A 17646-nucleotide genomic window follows, 5' to 3' on the forward strand; every position below is an offset into this window, starting at 1 on the left:
CAGGCCCTAAGGAGGAGTTGCCAATTCATTCCCTAGACGCAAAGGCTAAGAAGCACCCTGCACAGGCATAAAGAGGAAAGGTGGCTTTATGTCTGACAGAAAGCTTCGTCCTCCCCAAGGCCCACAGGATTGAGGCTGGGACTAGCCCAGCCTCATGACCTTGTGAATCCAGTCCACAAACACAGAGACACGCATGAAGATGGATGGCCAGCGGGGCCGTGCGCACACTCGGTTGGGGATTATAATTCCCTCCAGGACCCAGCAGTCGTGAGTAAAGCAGGCAAGTGGGCCCCCGTAGTCACCCTGGTAGGTGCAAGAACTGGTGAGGGCCTGGACCGTGGTAGAGACTAGACCCCTTGGGGGTGAAGCAGTACATTTTCAGCTTGCCAGGGGCCCTGCCACTGACCTCACAGGCTCCAACAGGGGCCAACAGTCCTTCAGTGCACATCTCACTCTCGCGTACGCGACCTCGGTGCTTGATGTTACATTCCCGGTTGGAGATGACATTGAGGGAGGCTATGTTCAGGACCGTGTTGTCCCCTGTACCTACAGTGAAGGGAATGGGAAGAAGGAGAGGGTCTGTAGGTAGGATCCAAGGCTGGGCCTCTTGGCCTGGAGCAGTCCATGCCCCTGCAGTGTACTCTTACCTTTGGTCTCGCCCCAGCCTGCGATCTCACACTTGGTGCCTGGAGGCACCACATACCACTCAGGGGGCAGGCAGATCAGGGCCACACGCTGGTTCAGGGTCACAGGTCTTTAGCAAGAATGACGGCATTCAGGGTCTGAGGCCACAAGGCCCAGCCCCACCTCACGCCCTCTTGACTTGTCACACACCTCTCCAGCTTGAGCAGAACAAGCTGGGAGCCAGAGGGCCCGCAGACCATCTTGGCCATTGAGATGCGCTGCAGGCCTGGCTCCCCGGGCTGTGGGTCCGTAAACAGGGTGCCTAGCCACACCTCATAGCCAGTGAGAGGCCCATGGCTGAGAGAGAAGCTCTGCTACATCAGTTGAGACTCATAGTCTGCTGCCCAACACTCACCCATTGGCTTGCCTAGGGAAGGTGGCTAAGGGGGAGAGGAAGGCAGGGGGTTGGGACTGGGTCCCCAAACCCAAGGAAGGCTCACCAAGAGGAGAAGCACTGCCGGGCAGTCAGAACCCACTGCTCTTTCACTAGGGAGCCTCCGCAGAAGTGCTGGCCCTGCCTGGAGGAGTGCAGGTTAGGAAACAGTCCTGAGACACAGAGACGCAGGCTGGACCTGCCATGTCTTGGCTAGGATCTGTGAGGCTGGCGCAGGTTCCTGCCCCCCTACTGGCACAAGCACAAAGGATGTAGCGTCAGCCCCTGTCTTGGAGAATCAGGCAGTTGTGCCTCACCGGTTGCGCAAGCTGACTGTCCAGGGTGAGTTCCCAGGCTGGCCGCCCACCACACGCAGCTTGGAGCGCCGTGGGTCCAGGCGGGTCACTCTCTTGCCACACTTCTCAAACAGCACCTGGTCTGGGGGATAGAATGTGCTGGATGAAACCCCGGACTGGATGGAGATGGGGGGCAAAGGGACCACGACGCATGCCTGGCCCAAGTCCGTACCTGGGGGCTCCAGGATGGACGGCGGTTGGTCATCATCTGAAAGACCCAAGTTCAACCGCGTTAAGGGAGCCAGCCTTTGGCGGTGGAGGCTAGGGGCGGGGCCCCGGGGCTGTGTCGCCGGTGCTCACCGCAGCGCCGCAGTGCACAGTAGTCGAACGGAGTCCCCGGATCCGTGGTGTAGCACCAGGGCCCGTGACTGTCCCCGTCTGGGTTCCTGCAGAAGTTCTCCTCCAGTGGTGCGTGTGGGGTGGAGGTGGGCGTGAACCTAGGCGGGAGGGGGAGCAAAATCAAAGCAGGGTAATCCCAAACCCTCGCAAGCCTCCAGTTGGAGAGCCGAGGCATGCCGCCCTAGGGTTAGTCCCGGGCGGGGCCTGTGGCCTCGGTCTGGGAGGCGCCAGGCGCGCTGGCGGACTTACTGCGGCTTGTGCGGCGTCCCCGCGGACCAGCGCTGACACCGGACGCCCTTTCGGGTCTTGCTGACCGAGCCGCGGTACAGTTCCCCCGCGCCGTGGTAGCAGTCTGCGGCGGGCGGACGGGGGCGACCGTCAGCCGGTTCTCGCCCCAGCCCTGCGGCTCCGTGCCTCCAGCCGCAGCTCAGGCCTTACCCTCGGGCCGCACGTCGTCGGTGCAGCGCCGGATCTGATAGCAGAAGGCCACGCGCATGCCAGGCCGCGATGTGAAGCACCAGGGCGCCTCCGATCCGTCGGGGTTCCGACAGAAGTTCTCCCGAAGGTCCCTGAGCAAGCACGCAGCTCAGCCCGGGTGGGTCCCAGGTCATGGGCTGGCCAGCCCGGCTGGGCGGGAGCCCAGCCTCCAGCTCCTCCCCAAGCCCCGCCTTCTTTCAAGCCCCGCCCGGGACCCCCCTCAGGTCCCACCTGCAGGAGTACTAGGCTCCCAGCGGCGGCCAGCCAACTCACTTGCACGCATACTTTTCCGGCGCAAAGCGATGCTGATGCGGATGCTGCGCGTCCCAACGCTGGCAGGGCACGCCCGCGGCGGTGGTGTTGACCGTGCCCCGGTAGCCCTCGCCTTTCCCGCGGAAGCAATTGAGCGTCGTGGCCTCCCGGCGCGGCTGTGCCTCGGACCCTTGGATGGACCGAGGCCGGTCGGAGCCCGAGTCGGAGGTGAGACCGGGGCTGGGGCGGAGCCCCACTGTCGTTGGGCTACCGCCGGGTCACGCCCAGCCCCTCCTCTAGTCCCAGCCAAGCCACGCCCCCACGTGTCCCAGGTGCCCTCCCAGGCCCCGCCCCCGCGCTCTACCGCAGCGGGGGAGGTCGCAGAACTCTCGCTTCATCTGCGGGTCCGCGGTATAGCACCAGGGCCGCTCCGAGCCGTCCGGATTCCGGCAATAGTTGTCGTCCAGACTTTTGTCCAGGAACCTAGAGGCGGTAGCCAGGCGTGAACAAGAGCCTGGGACTCAGGCCCTGTCTGGCCCCAACCAACTGTGTGCTGCCTTACATCGCCCCGCCCCTGGAGTCCTGGGCCCTCCCCTTGCCCGCCCTCCTCCTGCCGAGCCCGCCCACGCGTACTTGCTGGGCTCGAAAGGGTGAGGGTGCGGGTGCTGCAGGTCCCAGCGCTGACACTCGCGTCCTGACTCCGTGCGGTCCACTGAGCCGCGGTAATCCTCGCCATTGCACCAAAGGCAAGCGGCTGGAGACACAGGGCCGATGGGTTCGTGGACGGGCGTGGGCATGCTCCTCCCGCCCCAGGCTTGACCCGGAGCTGCTTACCCTCCCGGCAGGACTTAATGCCGCAGCTCTGGAAGCGCACGGCAGGGTCTGTTGTGTAGCACCAGGGACCTCCGGGGTCCCTGTCCGGGTTGCGGCAGAAGTTGTCCTCCAAGCCATTTCGAAGTGTGGGTGTGTACCTGTGAGAGTAGCAATACAGTGGGTACTGGGGGCAGGCGCCAGGCCGGCAGGGACAGAGGGGAGCTGCAGTCTGTCTCACTTGTGGTCATTGGGGAACCTGTGGCTCCAGCGCTGGCAGGGTAGGCCACCCATAGTGATGGCCACGGTGCCCCGGTACTCGACCCCATTGTCCATGATGCAAGTCCGAACATAGACTGGGAGCAAGAGACCCAGGATCAACAAGGCCTGAGACCCCAGCAGCCCTCTCCCCAGCCCGCCCTTCTCTGCAGCCACTCACTTTTCTTTTGGAAGAGATCGCAGCGCCTGGAACGCTGCAGCCGTGTATGAGGTGAGTGCTGGGTCCATGGCAGCAACTGGCAACCATGGCTGCTCACATTGTAGTGGAAGGCCCTGGGAGGAGGAGCCACAGGGTAACTCAGTGCCCAGGTTCCCCTACCTCCAGTCTTATCTATGTCCTGTGGCCACTCACCTGCAGTCCAGTAGGGGCCCACAAATCCCTGCACATTCTTCAGCATTTGCCACATCTTCTTGCCAAGGCCTGGGCCCCACTGCGTGTAGCAGATGTTGCAGCTCCGTACCCCGGAGCACCTGGAAGTCATTCAAGGGCGAGCGCTGCCCTGCAGCGTGGGCATGCATGTCAGCACATGTATATCAGCACGTGCACACTTTATTCATTCAGGGGATCGAACTACAAGGCCTCTGGAGTGGACCCTGTCAGCCCATTCAAGGGTCAGACCCCTGTACTGGGTGGGAGAAGCAGGCCCAGACATGATATTTATCACTAGTCCACCTGCTTAGTGGGCAAGGCACTAGGCTCAGCTGTAAAACATACACTCTGAGAGCAGTGGGTGATGGTGCTTGCCCCATGGAGCTTATCCCATCTCATTTCTCAGATGAGAATGAGTAAGGCTCAGAGCTATCTTATTAACCATGCAGAGGCTCAACCCAAGCTTATCCCATCTCATTTCTCAGATGAGAATGAGTAAGGCTCAGAGCTATCTTATTAACCATGCAGAGGCTCAACCCAAGCATTCTGACTCCAAGTCTAGGCTCTCACTAGCATAAGGGCTTATGCTAAGTTAGAGAATTAGATCTGGCTCATAAGGGATAACTGCCTGCACGTGTGCCTGCATCTGTGCGGTCCTAATACTGCCTCAATGCTACAGCAGACGTTTTAATGCAGGCCTGAATAGGCAATGTGTTTATGTGTTCCTGGGGCTGCCCAGCTCTGCTAAAGAAGCCAAGGTCACTCGCTGCTCCATGCCCAATAGGAAAGTAAGTTCCGGGCTCAAAGAGCGGGATGGGCCTGGGGCCGACCCCTTTCTGAACGCAGATGGGGATCAGGGCTGAGGGGAAGGGCACTCACCAGGGGCCCCTGAGAACCCCGTCAGAAGCAGCAGGAGTGGGAGCCACCCCATCCTCCTAGCTGGAGGCTGCACTGTGACCCACCACAGCCCCATCCGGGAAGTTGTGAAACCTGTCCCTACGGGATTGGGTGGCTCTGTCTCCACACCCCCACTCTAGACTTGCTGGGGCCTGACCTGAGACCCAGTGGCAGGAATGGGGGTGGCGCCAGGCCTCAGGCCCTGTAGGTGAGGTACAAGGGTCCTCACTCTGGCACAGTTACCCCCCGGAGAGGCCTCCCTATGTAGTGGGCAGTGTTGGAAAGGTTCAGTGGGGACACTTGAGGTGCCCTGGGGTGGGGGTGGGGCCCCACTGCCCCCCCTCCCTTAGCCCCACCACCTCCCCATCCCCGCACCCTAGGCTGCTTTGAAGGGAAGGGCAGTGTGGACATGGTTGCTGCCAGAGGCCTAGGTTCCAGCCCGAAGGTGGTGATATTAAACTTTCTGAGCTTCAGCTTTCCCCTGTAAGGTGGAGAATATTCCCTGCCCCAGCCTGAAGCAGCCTGCCCCTTTTGCTGTCTTATCGGCCCCAGCTGGAGGCAGGTCTGCCCACGCCCCTGCCAGCAGAGCCCAGAGAGGCTCTCCTCGCCCCGCCAGAGGTGCCATCCCTGGGAAGGTGAGTGAGGCCACCTTTCTGGCCTGAATGGAGGTGAGGGTGACAGGTGGCAGGGACCCTGGGAGGAACGGCCTTTCAGACGTCCTAGGGGACCTGTGGGCCGGACCTCCAAGTACGGGTAGGAGTTGAGATAGGTGGCCAAGGTCTCTCCCAGGACACAGCGTTACGACATGGCTGGGCCAGGAGCTCCTCCTGCGCAGGCGGGGGTCGGAGGCGGTTGGGCAGTGGGGCAGTGGGGCGAGGCGGGGGACGGGAACGTCCCGGCTGGAGGCCCCGGAGGAAGCGTCCCCCCCACCCCCGCTGGAGGCTGTGGAGGGGCCCCCTGGCGGAGGTCGGGCGCGGGTCGATGCGCGTGCGCGGCGGCCGCGCGGTTTGGCCCTGGACAGGAGCCGTAGCTGTGAGCTGGGCGGATGTTGTGAGCCGGGGCGCGGTGGCCGAGGCTGGGGGTGAGTATGAGGGGCGGCCGGGCTCCGAGAGGGGCGGGTGCCCGCGGCTCCCCTTGCGGCCCCGGCCCGTCTAGTGTGAGGGCGCTCGCCGCGCGAGGGGTCACAGCCTGTGGTGCCAGACTCCGGGCCGGAACTGGCCTAGAGGATCCTCCGGAGCTTGGGGCCGGGCAGAGGCGACTGGGGGAAACAAGCGCTGCCCTTGCGTCCTTGGGATCCGAGATGGGGTCGGTTCGGTTACAAGCCTTGAACTCTCGGCGGGGCTGAACAGGATCGACGTGGCAGGGAGCCCCCGAGCAAAGTCAAGGACCGCCTCTCACCTGGGTCCTCAGCACCTGACACCCGGAGTGGATGTCTGGAAGGTTTGCTCATCAGTTGAGTGACAGCGTCTAATCTGTCCTGCACCTGCTCTGGTGTGAGAGGGCTGGTGGTGGGCGGCAGGGCGGGGAGTCACCTTTCTGAGGGGCAGGCGTGGTGCCACCTGGGAGTGGGCAAGAGTGTGTGGCGGGAGCAGAGGACCTGTTTGGGGTGAGATAAGAGAAAAGAGTTCTGTCTAAGGCAGTGCTGGAGGGCCAGCCTCTAGACCAGCACTGACTAATAGAACTTTATGTGATGATGGGAATGTTCTTTATTTTCGGAGTCTAGTCCAGTAACCATTAACCACATAGGGCCACTGAATCCTTGAAATGTGACTAATATAACTGAGAAATTGATTTGTTAATTTTAATTGAAATTTAAATACCCATGTGGGGCTAGTAGCTGCTGTGTTGGACAGCACAGCTCTAGATCAGTGAACCAGGCACCAGGGACTTAGTGCAGCTTCTGAAGCAGCTGTAGCAACACCATGGTATGTGAGGGATGGACAGCAGTGGGGACAATGGGGCCTGTGAAGAGGGCAAGGGTGGTGCTCTGATGGGGTAGGAGGCTGTGTGTGTGATTGGGGACAAGAAAGCTAGCAGGCATTTGGAACAGAGAAGGGAGGATCCTGGAACTGAGGAAGGGGATCCTGGCCTTGGATGTAAGCAGGACTTGTAGCTGGAGATGGCACCAAGGCCTTGGATGGTGGACTATACTTGATGTAGGGTTCTCTCTTCCAGATGTGGACCCAGTGTGGCTTACAACCGAGAAGGATACAGGGGCTCTGCTCCTGGGCCACCTCACTTTGGACACTTGGGTCTGATTTCACACTCGGCGGAAGCATTTGGTTTAGTTTAACAAACATATATCTGGCACCTGCTCTCTGTTGGGCCCTGTGTGAGCACTGGGACATGGTGGGGCCCTGTCACATGGCCCCAGACCCCCTCCCCCCCACCCTCCGTGTAGGAAGCTGGAAGCCCCTGCTTTCCTTTGCCCTGGGTTGATGTGTGTGTGAGTGTGCATGCAGTGGCTTCACCTGCTCCCAAGCCTTCCTGACACCACAGGATTGAGGTCAATATGGGGGCCCTTGGCTGGCTTCGAATAGACAGGCTTTGCCTCTGCTTCAGTCCCCAGGACCACTGGCTGCCCACAAGAGATGAAAGATGGCGTCCAAGGGGACCGGCATGGCTTTCTCCCGAAAGAGCTACAGACTGACCTCAGATGCTGAGAAATCCAGGGTCACAGGTAAGGGTTGGAAGGGCTGGGATGAGGCTCCTAGTGCTGAGGGAAGAAGGAGGAAGAGAGAGAGGCAGCAAAGTCCCAGGTGCATTGAGCCTCAGGCCTTCCTGCACCTCCTGTACCTGTGAGTCAGCTCTTCTCCACTAGCAGCCATGGAGCAGGGCACCCACCGTGACTGCTCCAATGACTCCTGTGGCTGGCCTAGGACCTGGAGCCTCTGTGGCCAGTAGGGGCTGGGAGCCACACTGACCATGTGTCCCTTCTCTCCCTTCTGACCTGTGGCGCAGGCATCGTGCACGAGAAGCTACTGGACGACTACCTGCACCGCATCTTTTCCTCTACTGATCGTGCACCCACGGCAGCCACCAGCAGGTATGGCCAGGTGGATCTCCCTTCCTCACTCTGTGGGACCAGACCAGAGGCTGGAGACTGCATTGTGGGGAAGGAGGCCGGGGCTCTGGGTAAGCTGGCTTGGGTTCCATTCTTGCTCTGCCACTCCTGGCTGTGAGACCTGTGGCCAGAGAGTCTGCCTTCTGGACTCCGCCTCTTCCTTTCCCCTGGCAGTGCTAGTACCTTCCTTCTGAGAGTATAGTGGAGGTCAGGGGCATGGTGCGCACTCAGCATGGCACTTCGCACCTACTTTACACTCAACATCTGGTCCGTGTGCACCTGCCCTCACCTCTACCGCACCCTGGCCCTCTGTAGCCTCTGCTTGATCTGTAAAGCACAGATGCCACCAGCCCTTTATTCCTTGCAAATTTAATGTATTTAAGTTTAGCTCATATCAAAACTACAAGTGGGGAATTCCCTGGTGGTCCAGTGGTTAGGACTCTGCACTCTCACTGCCGAGGGCCCGGGTTCAATCCCTGGTCGGGGAACTAAAATCCTGTAAGCCACTTGACATGGCAAAAAAAAAAAAAAAAAAAAAAAGTTACGAGTGCGCTTTAGCAGAAACTTATACAGAAAAAGAAAAAGCAACTGTCATCTTCTTATTCTAATATGACCATTTGAGTGTGATTCCTTTTTGTTTTCTTTATCTCATGATGTATGTAGTTTGGGTTATGCTGTGTGGAAAATTTTTTTTAGATTTTTGTCACTGTCAGTTTTTTTAAAGTTATTGAGGAATAATTAACATACAGTAAACTACATGTATTTAAAACATACAATCTAGTAAATTTGAACATGGATAATCTGTGAAACCAGCAGTGCCATGAACATATCCCTCACCTCCAAAAGTGTATAGGAGTTTAGATCCTATTTTTGTCATCAGATGTTATCCCTGAATGTTTTTCTACGCTACAGATTGATCTTGGGGGGAATCTTTTAGGTCCAGGAATCTGCCTGATCACTGCCCTAGTTTAGAGGGGCTTTTGTTTTTGTAAACAGTGCTGCATAGACGCCCAGGGTTGGAATCACAAGGCTAGAGTATTTGAATTGCAATCACTCTTAGGACTGTTGCTGAATTTCTTCTTCAAAGCGTTCTGTACATTCTTTTTTTTTTTTTTAATAAATTTATTTATTTTTTATTTATTATTTATTTATTTATTCTTGGCTGCATTGGGTCTTTGTTGCTGTGCGCGGGCTTTCTCTAGCTGTGGCGAGCGGGGGCTACTCTTTGTTGTGGTGCGTGGGTTTCTCATTGCGGTGGCTTCTCTTGTTGCGGAGCATGGGCTCTAGGTGTGCAGGCTTCAGTAGTTGTGGCTCGCGGGCTCAGTAGTTGTGGCTCGAGGGTTCTAGAGTGCAGGCTCAGTAGTTGTGGCGCACGGGCTTAGTTGCTCCGCGGCATGTGGGATCTTCCCGGACCAGGGCTCGAACCCGTGTCCCCTGCATTGGCAGGTGGATTCTTAACCACTGCGCCACCAGGGAAGTCCCGGTCTGTACATTCTCTCTCCCTGCAGTGAGGCATGGGTGTCCCCATGTCTCAGCCCCCTTGCCAGCCAGGGCTATTCTGTCTTTCACAGTCTTTGCTCGCTGGGCCGACCCAAAGGGCAGCGTCGTTGCCTGTTCCATTTAAGCAGCTGTGGTGACCAAAGGGTTTCTACTTGTGGAGGGCTGCTGCCCACCTCCACCCCAACCCCAGCCTTGGCCTGTTCCCAGGGCCATCTGATCCCTACCTCATGTGATACCAGAAATAATCCTGCTGCCACTGGTGCCGTGGCTGCCAGGAGGGAGAGCAGGTGGCAGAGCCGTTAGTCAGTGGTTGTGTGGATGCAGAACTCTGGGCTGGGACCTGGGCAATCCAGAAAGGGTAAGCAAGTGCTGGGCTTGGCCAAATGGGCAACGTTGCAGGCGTTCACTGGGGCTGAGTGTCAGGTTGGCCACCCGAAGCTGCTCTTAAGAGCAGGCACAGGACTAGAGCAGCCCTCCCAGGTGTGGGCCTGTAAGAAATGCTGTTGTGGAAGCCTGCTTGATCTCTGGGCCCATTGGGGTGTTGAGAGACAGGGTTGGCTACAGCCTTCCATGTTACTGGCGAGGCACCCCATTGCACGGCTGCCTCCTCGCCTTGGCCTGGGGCTCAGTAGGAGTAGGGAGGAGCCTTCATGAATCTCCACCTCCTGTAGCTCAAGGTCAGTTGTAGCTCACAGTGTGGGAACATGTGGCCCCTGGGCCTGGGTTGAAGCTACCTTGCCAGAGAGTCAGTGCTTTGGCCCATCTACGTGCCCTTCCAGAGCCTACTCTCTAGGGGGATGAGCGGGGTGGGAACTGGGATTAGAGTTAGAAGAGCAGGTGCCAGCAGTCTGTGGGCTGGATCCAGATGGGCACCAGGCCTCTGCTCTTCGAGCCCTGCTAGTTAGCACCACCTCATTCCCTGCTATTCTTAGCAACTGAACTCAGGACCTAGCTGGCCAGTGTTAGAGCTCTTTCTCCTCTGGGCATGTGTGCTGGGAGGATGAGGGGGCCACTCAGACAGATTTTCCTAGCCCCTTTGGCTGGGGCAGCTGGCAGATAGGCAGGCTGTGTGCTCTACTCTCCTCTACAGGTGGGTCCAGGACAGAGCCAGCCAGAAGCTAAGAGGGCTGAGCCCTTCATCCTCCCAGGACATGTCTCATTCAACACACAGGCTTCCCTGGCTGGGACCACAGACCTGGGGTCAAGGATTGGGCTAGCTGATCTTGGTACTGACCATCTTGGGGATCAGCACTTCTCCCAGCCTTCCTTGCCCAGGCATAATCAACAAGCCACCTTCAAGAGTGGGCAGGTTATGGGCTACGGAGGGCGCATTATTCCTAGGAATTTTCACAGCATCTCTGAGATACAGCTCTTGTTCCATTTATACAGATGAGAGGATTAAGGCTTAGAAAGAGTTCTTCCTTCTTTTTTTTTTTTTTTTTTAAACAGTCTTGAGGTGCACCAAATTTAGTGGATAATCCCCAGTCTTCTGACCCCCAGCATACCAGAATCTGGGACTGGCACAGCCCTTTTTCTGGAGTCTGGGCAGCCACCCTCCTAAGCTCAGGAGAAAGGGACTGGGAGAGGGATTTAGCGTCATCTGGCTGGTTTCAAGGACTTTTGGGCCCCTCGCAGCCTCTCGCTCTCCCCAGGAAACTCCTGAACTTCCAGAACCTGCCAGAGCATCTGGACCAGTTGTTACATGTGGACGAGGAGGCGGAGGAGGAGGAGGAGAGCCAGGGTAGGTGACAGCCTCAGGAATGGGACTGGGGAGCCGGGGCTGGGCCTGGGGGGCTCAGTACCCTCTCTGCATCTGTCAGGCCCTGTGCCCGGCCCAACCCCACACCCTCTTCTCTCCGTTCCAGGACAGGTTGAAGGGCGGCTTGGCCCATCCACTGTGGTCCTGGACCACACGGGTGGCTTCGAAGGGCTTCTTCTGGTGGATGATGACCTCTTGGGGGTGAGCGAGGGCAAGGCGTGGGGTCCCAGATCCAAGCCCCTCCTGACACAGCCCCAAGCTCCTCCTGATGTGGCCCTGGTCTCGACCTTTCTTGATGGGGCTGCAGCCACAAACCCCTCCTGATGTGGACTATTGAGTCCCCAGCCCCCAAACCCTCCTGACATAGCCCCGAAACCCTCTTGGTGTGACCCCAGCCCCGAGGTCTTCCCGGCATAGCCATGAGTCCCTCCTATCATGCTGCCGGCCCAGAATCCCTCCTGACATGGGCCTAGGCCCTTCCACCCTGTTCAGGCACAGTACGCTGTTGGCCACGACAGGCGTCGCCACCAAGGCGAGCCGAGTTGGAGTGGGGTCGTTCTCCCTTGGGGTGGCACCCCGTATGCCCGGGAGGAGGTTCACCACCCCTGCTCTCCACCCAGGTGATTGGACACAGCAACTTTGGTACTATCCGCTCTACCACATGCGTGTACAAAGGTGAGACCATGCTCTGCTGTGGCCCAGGGAGTTGGGAGGAAGTTTGAGGGCCCGGGCCAGAGGCAGGAGGCAGTCTTTGTTTCCCTGCTGGGTTTGACGTGACTTTTTCCAGGGAAATGGGTCTACGAGGTGCTCATCTCCTCCCAGGGGCTCATGCAGATTGGCTGGTGCACGATCAACTGCCGCTTCAATCAGGAGGTACATGCGGGAGAGGGACCCCTCCCAGGGAGACCTTCTCTGGCAGCAGGCCTCATCAGGGCTCAGGCAACCCCCCAGCCTACATAGGGTCTGCTCAGCACCCTAATCTGGACTGCCCTCTGGAGGAGGAATGTGTCCCACCCCATCCCAGGGCAATCCAGCCCCGAAACAGCCCTCACTCCTTCCCCCAGAGCATCAGCCCCATTCTGTAGAGCCACGTGGGTCCAAGGCTGGTGGCTGGTGGCTGGTGGGCTCTGGCCCTGCCCCTCCCCACCTCCCCCAGACCTCACAGACAGCTCCTCCCTAGGAGGGGGTTGGAGATACACACAACTCCTATGCCTACGACGGCAACCGGGTGCGCAAGTGGAACGTGACCACGACGAACTACGGGAAGGTGAGGCCCGGGCCCCCTGCAGCCCAACTGGCCCGTGTCCATCCCCACAGCTTGGTGGGGGCCACTGGGCAGCGGTGAGGGAATGTAGGGCACCAGGGGGAGGACAGGGACTGAGGTCCTCTGTCCTTGTGGCCAGTCTCCCCTGGGTGGCAGTGGAGACACAGCTGGAGGGGCAGAGTGGGCAGGCTGCTGGGCTTCTGCACATCTGTAAGGCTTCCTCCCCTGGCAGGCGTGGGCAGCGGGGGACATTGTGAGCTGCCTGATCGACCTGGACGAAGGCACGCTGTCCTTCTGCCTGTGAGTCTCCTGTCTCTATTCACAGGCGTGGCCTCTGGGGCATCCCCAGGCTGCCCTCGTGTTCCAGGCCCTGTAAGGGGCCAGGCTGGCTTTGGTAGCCTGAGGGTGGGCAGCCCCCACAGAGGCCTGCTCACTGGTCCATTTCAGCCACATCCTTCTTAGCACTGGCTCACGGACCCTCCCTTCTGCTCCAGGAATGGTGTGTCGCTGGGCACCGCCTTTGAGAACTTATCCAGGGGCTTGGGCATGGCCTACTTCCCAGCCATCAGCCTCTCCTTCAAGGAGTCTGTGGCCTTCAACTTTGGCAGCCGTCCCCTGCGATATCCTTTTGTGAAGAAGGCTGTGGGCTGCTTGGATGCTCTTGAGGAAGCCAGGATGGGGGTCTCCCTGCTCCAGGAGCTCTGCGGGCTGGTGGCAGGCCCTGCTGCCGTGAAGAGTGAGTAGGGTACAGCTTAGGTGGGTGCCGAGGAAAATGCTTGCAGCAACCTTGTTAGGTGGGTACCATTGCTGTCTCCACTGAACAGGTGAAGAGCATAAAGTGGCAAGAGAAGTTTTGCTTCACAGAGAAATGGGAGGGTTGTGATGCAAACCAGGCAATCTGACCTCTCAGCCCTGCCCTGGAGCCCAGGCCCTACTGCAGGGGTCTCAGTGGGAGGGGGTGGGTATTCTGAGCCACAGATCAGGTGTTGCTGGCTTAACTCTGTGGCACCTACCCAGTGGTGGGCTACCGGCCCCTGCAGGACCCACCAAGCGCCGACCTGGTTCGGGCACAGGAGCTGCTGGGCTGCTTCCAGGCAGTGCTGAGCGTGGAGCTGGACCCCGTGGTGAGCCAGCGTCTGGGCCGGGCATGCTGGGGGCTTTCTACAGCCCTCTGCCCCTCACAGTCCTTTCCTCCCTGCCCACACAGGAAGGGCGGCTGGTGGAGAAGGAAAGCTCTGAGTGGCAGTTGCAGGGCCAGCCCACCGTCCTCCTCACACTGGCTCACATCTTCCATCGCTTCGCACCGCTCCTGGTGAGGGGACATTAGGGCGGGGAGAGGCAGGCCATGGTAGAAACACCCCTGCTGAGGGCTGGGATGCTGAGGTGCATGAGGTCCAGCAGCATCACCTGTCAGGGGCCCGTGTGACCAGAGCCCTTAGACCTCAAGGATGTCACTGGGTGAGGAGGAGACACTTCCAGCTGAGGGTATCAGGGGGCTTCCTAGAAAGAAGATCGAGGGGTGGTGACATCACAGGCCAAGGGAACGGCATGTGCAGAGCCCCAGAGGGGTTGTTGGGTAGCAGCATTTCCTGTGTCTCCATCAGACCCCAGAAGGGCTCATCCATGACTTGGGGTTGCTTGACGGGGACCAAGAGTCCATCTGTGGCCTTGGCCATGTGCCAGGGCAGGGAGGCCCTGAGTGGGGCAGGAGGCTGCCACCTCACTGGCACCCGCCCTTGGTGCAGCGCAAGGTGTACCTGGTGGAGGCCGTGCTCATGAGCTTCCTGCTGGGCATCGTGGAGGCGGGCACCCCCACACAGGCGCAGTCTGTGGTGCACCAGGTCCTGGATCTCCTGTGGCTCTTCATGGAGGTGAGGCGCCGGATCTCAGGCCTCAGGCCAGGATGTCAGGCTCCACTGAGTCAGGGGACGTACAGGGAGGGTGTTGGAGAAGGCCGCACAGATGGCTGTCCCGGGACCTGCCCTCAGCGGGTAGCTGTGCAACCTCACCTCCCTCTTCCAGGACTATGAGGTGCAAGATTGCCTCAAGCAGTTGATGATGTCCCTGTTGCGGCTGTACCGGTTCTCACCCATCGTCCCTGACCTGGGCCTGCAGGTGGGAGCTCCTGCCCTGGCCCTGAGCCCCCTGGGCCTCACCTGCCCACTCTGAGCACCCTCTCCCCACAGATCCACTACCTGCGGCTCACCATTGCCATCCTCAGTCATGAGAAGTCCCGCAAGTTTCTGCTTAGCCACGTCCTGTATCCTCTCCTTGCTACTAGGCAGGCCAGACATGTGGTGCCCTCTGGGGTCAGCAGAAGCCAGGGAGGGTGGTGTGCCTCTGCCCAGGGTTCCCCACGGAGGCTCAGGAAGACCAGAGCCACCCAATGTGTGAGTCCTTGTTCCAGGACCCAGCCTTCCCAGCACTTTCTCTACAGAGCAGGGAGGGTAGAGCAAAGGATCCAGGCTGGCTGGCTGGCCTGAGCAGGGATTTCCAGATGCCTGCAGGCTCTTGGGCCACCCAGAGGTGGAGGGCGGTGGGGGGGAGCCACCAGCGCCTGCCCTCTTCAGCCAAAGCACTGCACTTTTATCTGTGCTCCATGGCGGGAGTTCCTACGAGATCTTCTCGAAGGAGTCGGCTCTTCCTGTTTCCCTATAACGTTGAGAACTGCAGGAATAGGAGAGAGAGCATAGCTTCGGGCCCCTGGCTGGGAAACCTGTGCTAGTAGCTGTCTTCTCTCTCTGGGATCCTCAGCCTCTAGGAGGCAGAAACAAATAGAGAGGCTGCCAGGCCCTCTCTCCAGCTGTCCCACTGTCATCTGTTCCTGTGACAAGTCTTCATCGTGCCCTTGCTCGGAATTGGGCTTGGTGGGTTTGACAGCCACAGCTGTTTCTCTGGGCTCACAGTCAGTGGTGACAGGCACACAGCAGCGATGGCACCCTGAGGACTGGGAGAGCTGTGGTGGGCACATCCGGAGGTGGGCAAGTTTCGGGAGGGCTCATGAGGGTGTACGGGGCACCCTGTGGTGAGCGGAGCTCTGCCTTAACGACCACCAGCTTCGACGTGCTCCGGTCCGTTGTCTTCTTTTACATCAAGAGCCCCCTGCGTGTGGAGGAGGCTGGCCTACAGGAGCTCATCCCCACCACCTGGTGGCCCCACCGCTCCAGCAGGGAGGTGGGCAGCCCTGACTGGGGTGGGCGGTGGTCACAGTGAGGGCTGACCCGGGGTGTCCGAGCCACCTGTACTTGGCACGTGAGGCCCCTTCCTGGGCTGGGGGTGGGAGTAGGGGTCTTTTGTCTGAAGTAGACCAGGGTGAGTCTTGCCATCTTTCAACCCCCTCCCCTGCCCCGCCCCTGCCCAGGGCAAAGAGAGTAAGGAGGTGAAGGACGAAACCTCCGAGGAGCGGCTCCGGCGGCGTGCCTATGAACGGGGCTGCCAAAGGCTCAAGAAGCGCATCGAAGGTCAGCCCCGTGCCTCAGGCACTGGGTAGGGGGTGGAGGATTTCTGTGCCTGTGTACTTGGGGGCACTTGGTAGTGACCATGCTTAGGTTGGACTTGGGGATCCCTGGTGGTGGAGCCTCAGTCCAAACCTGTTCCCCCTGCCCGTCCCCGGGAGCCTGAGGGCAAGGCCCTGCCTGAGGAAGGCTGTCCTGTTCCCCACCCCACCCCCAGTGGTGGAGGAACTACAGGTCCAGATCCTGAAGCTGCTGTTGAACAATCAAGATGACAACGGGGTAAGTGACTCCCAGACCCCTGTGTGGGTCCCTGGCCAGGAAGGGTGTCAGACCGGGCCTGGAGACCCAGAGGGCAGGGCTGGCTCAGGCTCTTGTGGCAGGGTACAGGCTAAGTTGAGTCCGGTCCGGGGCCAGGATCCTCAGCTCATCACAGCCTCGGCTTTCCTTCCCCTGAAGGGCGAAGCGTCTAGGTACATCTTCCTGACCAAGTTCCGAAAGTTTCTGCAGGAGAATGCCAGCGGCCGGGGGGTAGGTATCCCCAGGCCAGCCCACCATGGCCCCCTGGCTTTGTTGCAGCATTTGCACCTGAAATTCTGGCACCTCTGCATCTCCTCCCCACCTGCCGCCCTACCCTCCCTGCTCAGCCCAGGGTCCTGGGGCAGGGCCTTGGATGAGGAGTGGGCTGGCCTCCGGGCTGCACAAATGCATGTCTTACACCTGTGCCTGCAGAACATGCCCATGCTCTGCCCCCCCGAGTACATGGTCTGCTTCTTACACCGCTTGATCTCGGCCCTGCGTTACTACTGGGACGAATACAAGGCCTCGAACCCATGCACTACCTTCAGTGAGGGTGAGTGTGGCCAGGACCTCGAGTTGTAGACGCTGGGCAGAGCCAGGCCCAGGGCAGCCCCTAATGTTGGTGTGGAGTGATGGCTGAGGGCAGGGCTGGGGGGAGCTGTCCCAGGCCTCCTGCCTAATTGAGTCCTACCCGCTGGGTGCGGGGGCCTTGCACTTGGACGGTGAGCCTGTGTTTGCTCTGATGGTCCCCCGGGTTCCTGTCCTCTATGGGCCCCGTTCCTCAGTCCTTGCCCGCTAGCCCTCTGTGCAGTCCTTTGTCGGGGATGCCTTGGGTGGGCTCTGAGGTGCTGGGGGCCCTGTGTTTGAGTGGGACAGAGTCCTCAGGGGTCAGTGGAAGCAGCCTGCGTTGGGGGATCTCCCATAGGGCTGGGTCAGGGCCCTCTCTGATTCTCACCTGGGTGACCCGCAGCCAAGAATGCCCCCTTCATCCCAAGTTGTGCCATTGCTGGAACTGACCTGAAATGGTAGAGGGCGGGGAGGTAGGCGAAGCCTGGTCAGGTAGGTGGCCTAGGCCAGGGGTCCTGCTGGGCTCTGACTGCTGGCCCGGCCTCCCAACTCCTCGCAGAGGCCTACATCCCGCCCCAGGTCTTCTATAATGGCAAGGTGGACTACTTCGACCTGCAGCGCCTTGGAGGCCTCCTCTCGCACCTTCGGAAGACCCTCAAAGGTGCGCGCAGGCCTGGGCAGTTAGCAGGGCAGGGACGGGGGTGGTTCCTGAGCCAGCTCTGCCATGAGTGCTGAGCTGCGCTGTGCCCACCAGAGGGCGCCCGAGTCTCTCCACCTGCTCCGCAGGGAGATGCTGATGGGCCTCCTCTGCCCCTGGTCTTGCGTCCCAACTATTCCTTCCTTCCCTTGCACATCCACCCCAGAGGAGGTCTGGGAGCCCTGTGATGGAATAGGGGGCAGTGT

At 59.6% G+C, this 17646-nt stretch overlaps 2 protein-coding genes across 8 annotated transcripts in view; one reads left to right on the top strand and one right to left on the bottom strand.

Moving 5' to 3' along the window:
• Positions 1-70: 70 nt before the first annotated feature.
• On the bottom strand, positions 71-4943 carry MST1 (macrophage stimulating 1). Its single transcript, XM_061195364.1, has 18 exons — positions 4820-4943; positions 3923-4070; positions 3731-3843; positions 3533-3647; positions 3316-3452; positions 3115-3235; positions 2846-2964; positions 2503-2671; positions 2191-2321; positions 2002-2104; positions 1714-1850; positions 1586-1621; positions 1375-1495; positions 1125-1202; positions 835-981; positions 648-754; positions 407-546; positions 71-303 (listed from the first exon to the last, which is right to left on the bottom strand). The coding sequence occupies exons 1-18, from the start codon at positions 4911-4913 to the stop codon at positions 142-144; spliced, it is 2178 nt and encodes a 725-aa protein (XP_061051347.1). The 5' UTR covers positions 4914-4943; the 3' UTR covers positions 71-141.
• Positions 4944-5318: 375 nt separating this feature from the next.
• Positions 5319-17646, top strand: part of RNF123 (ring finger protein 123) — a 29334-nt gene continuing 17006 nt past the window's right edge. Inside the window, exons 1-22 of one of the 7 annotated variants that reach the window (XM_061196831.1) lie at positions 5825-5918; positions 6187-6289; positions 7400-7517; positions 7799-7883; positions 11054-11142; positions 11267-11361; positions 11781-11835; positions 11948-12033; positions 12341-12427; positions 12657-12724; positions 12919-13044; positions 13434-13548; positions 13632-13736; positions 14170-14295; positions 14447-14539; positions 14611-14684; positions 15481-15598; positions 15786-15885; positions 16097-16158; positions 16336-16407; positions 16609-16729; positions 17303-17404. In XM_061196831.1, coding sequence (XP_061052814.1) covers positions 7436-7517; positions 7799-7883; positions 11054-11142; positions 11267-11361; positions 11781-11835; positions 11948-12033; positions 12341-12427; positions 12657-12724; positions 12919-13044; positions 13434-13548; positions 13632-13736; positions 14170-14295; positions 14447-14539; positions 14611-14684; positions 15481-15598; positions 15786-15885; positions 16097-16158; positions 16336-16407; positions 16609-16729; positions 17303-17404 — 1861 coding nt within the window. In that variant the 5' untranslated portion in view covers positions 5825-5918; positions 6187-6289; positions 7400-7435. The other 6 variants (XM_061196834.1, XM_061196829.1, XM_061196830.1 and 3 more) reach the window with 6 other exon arrangements.

The sequence above is a fragment of the Eubalaena glacialis genome, chromosome 7 (assembly GCF_028564815.1).
Source record: "Eubalaena glacialis isolate mEubGla1 chromosome 7, mEubGla1.1.hap2.+ XY, whole genome shotgun sequence".
Lineage (NCBI taxonomy): Eukaryota > Metazoa > Chordata > Mammalia > Artiodactyla > Balaenidae > Eubalaena > Eubalaena glacialis.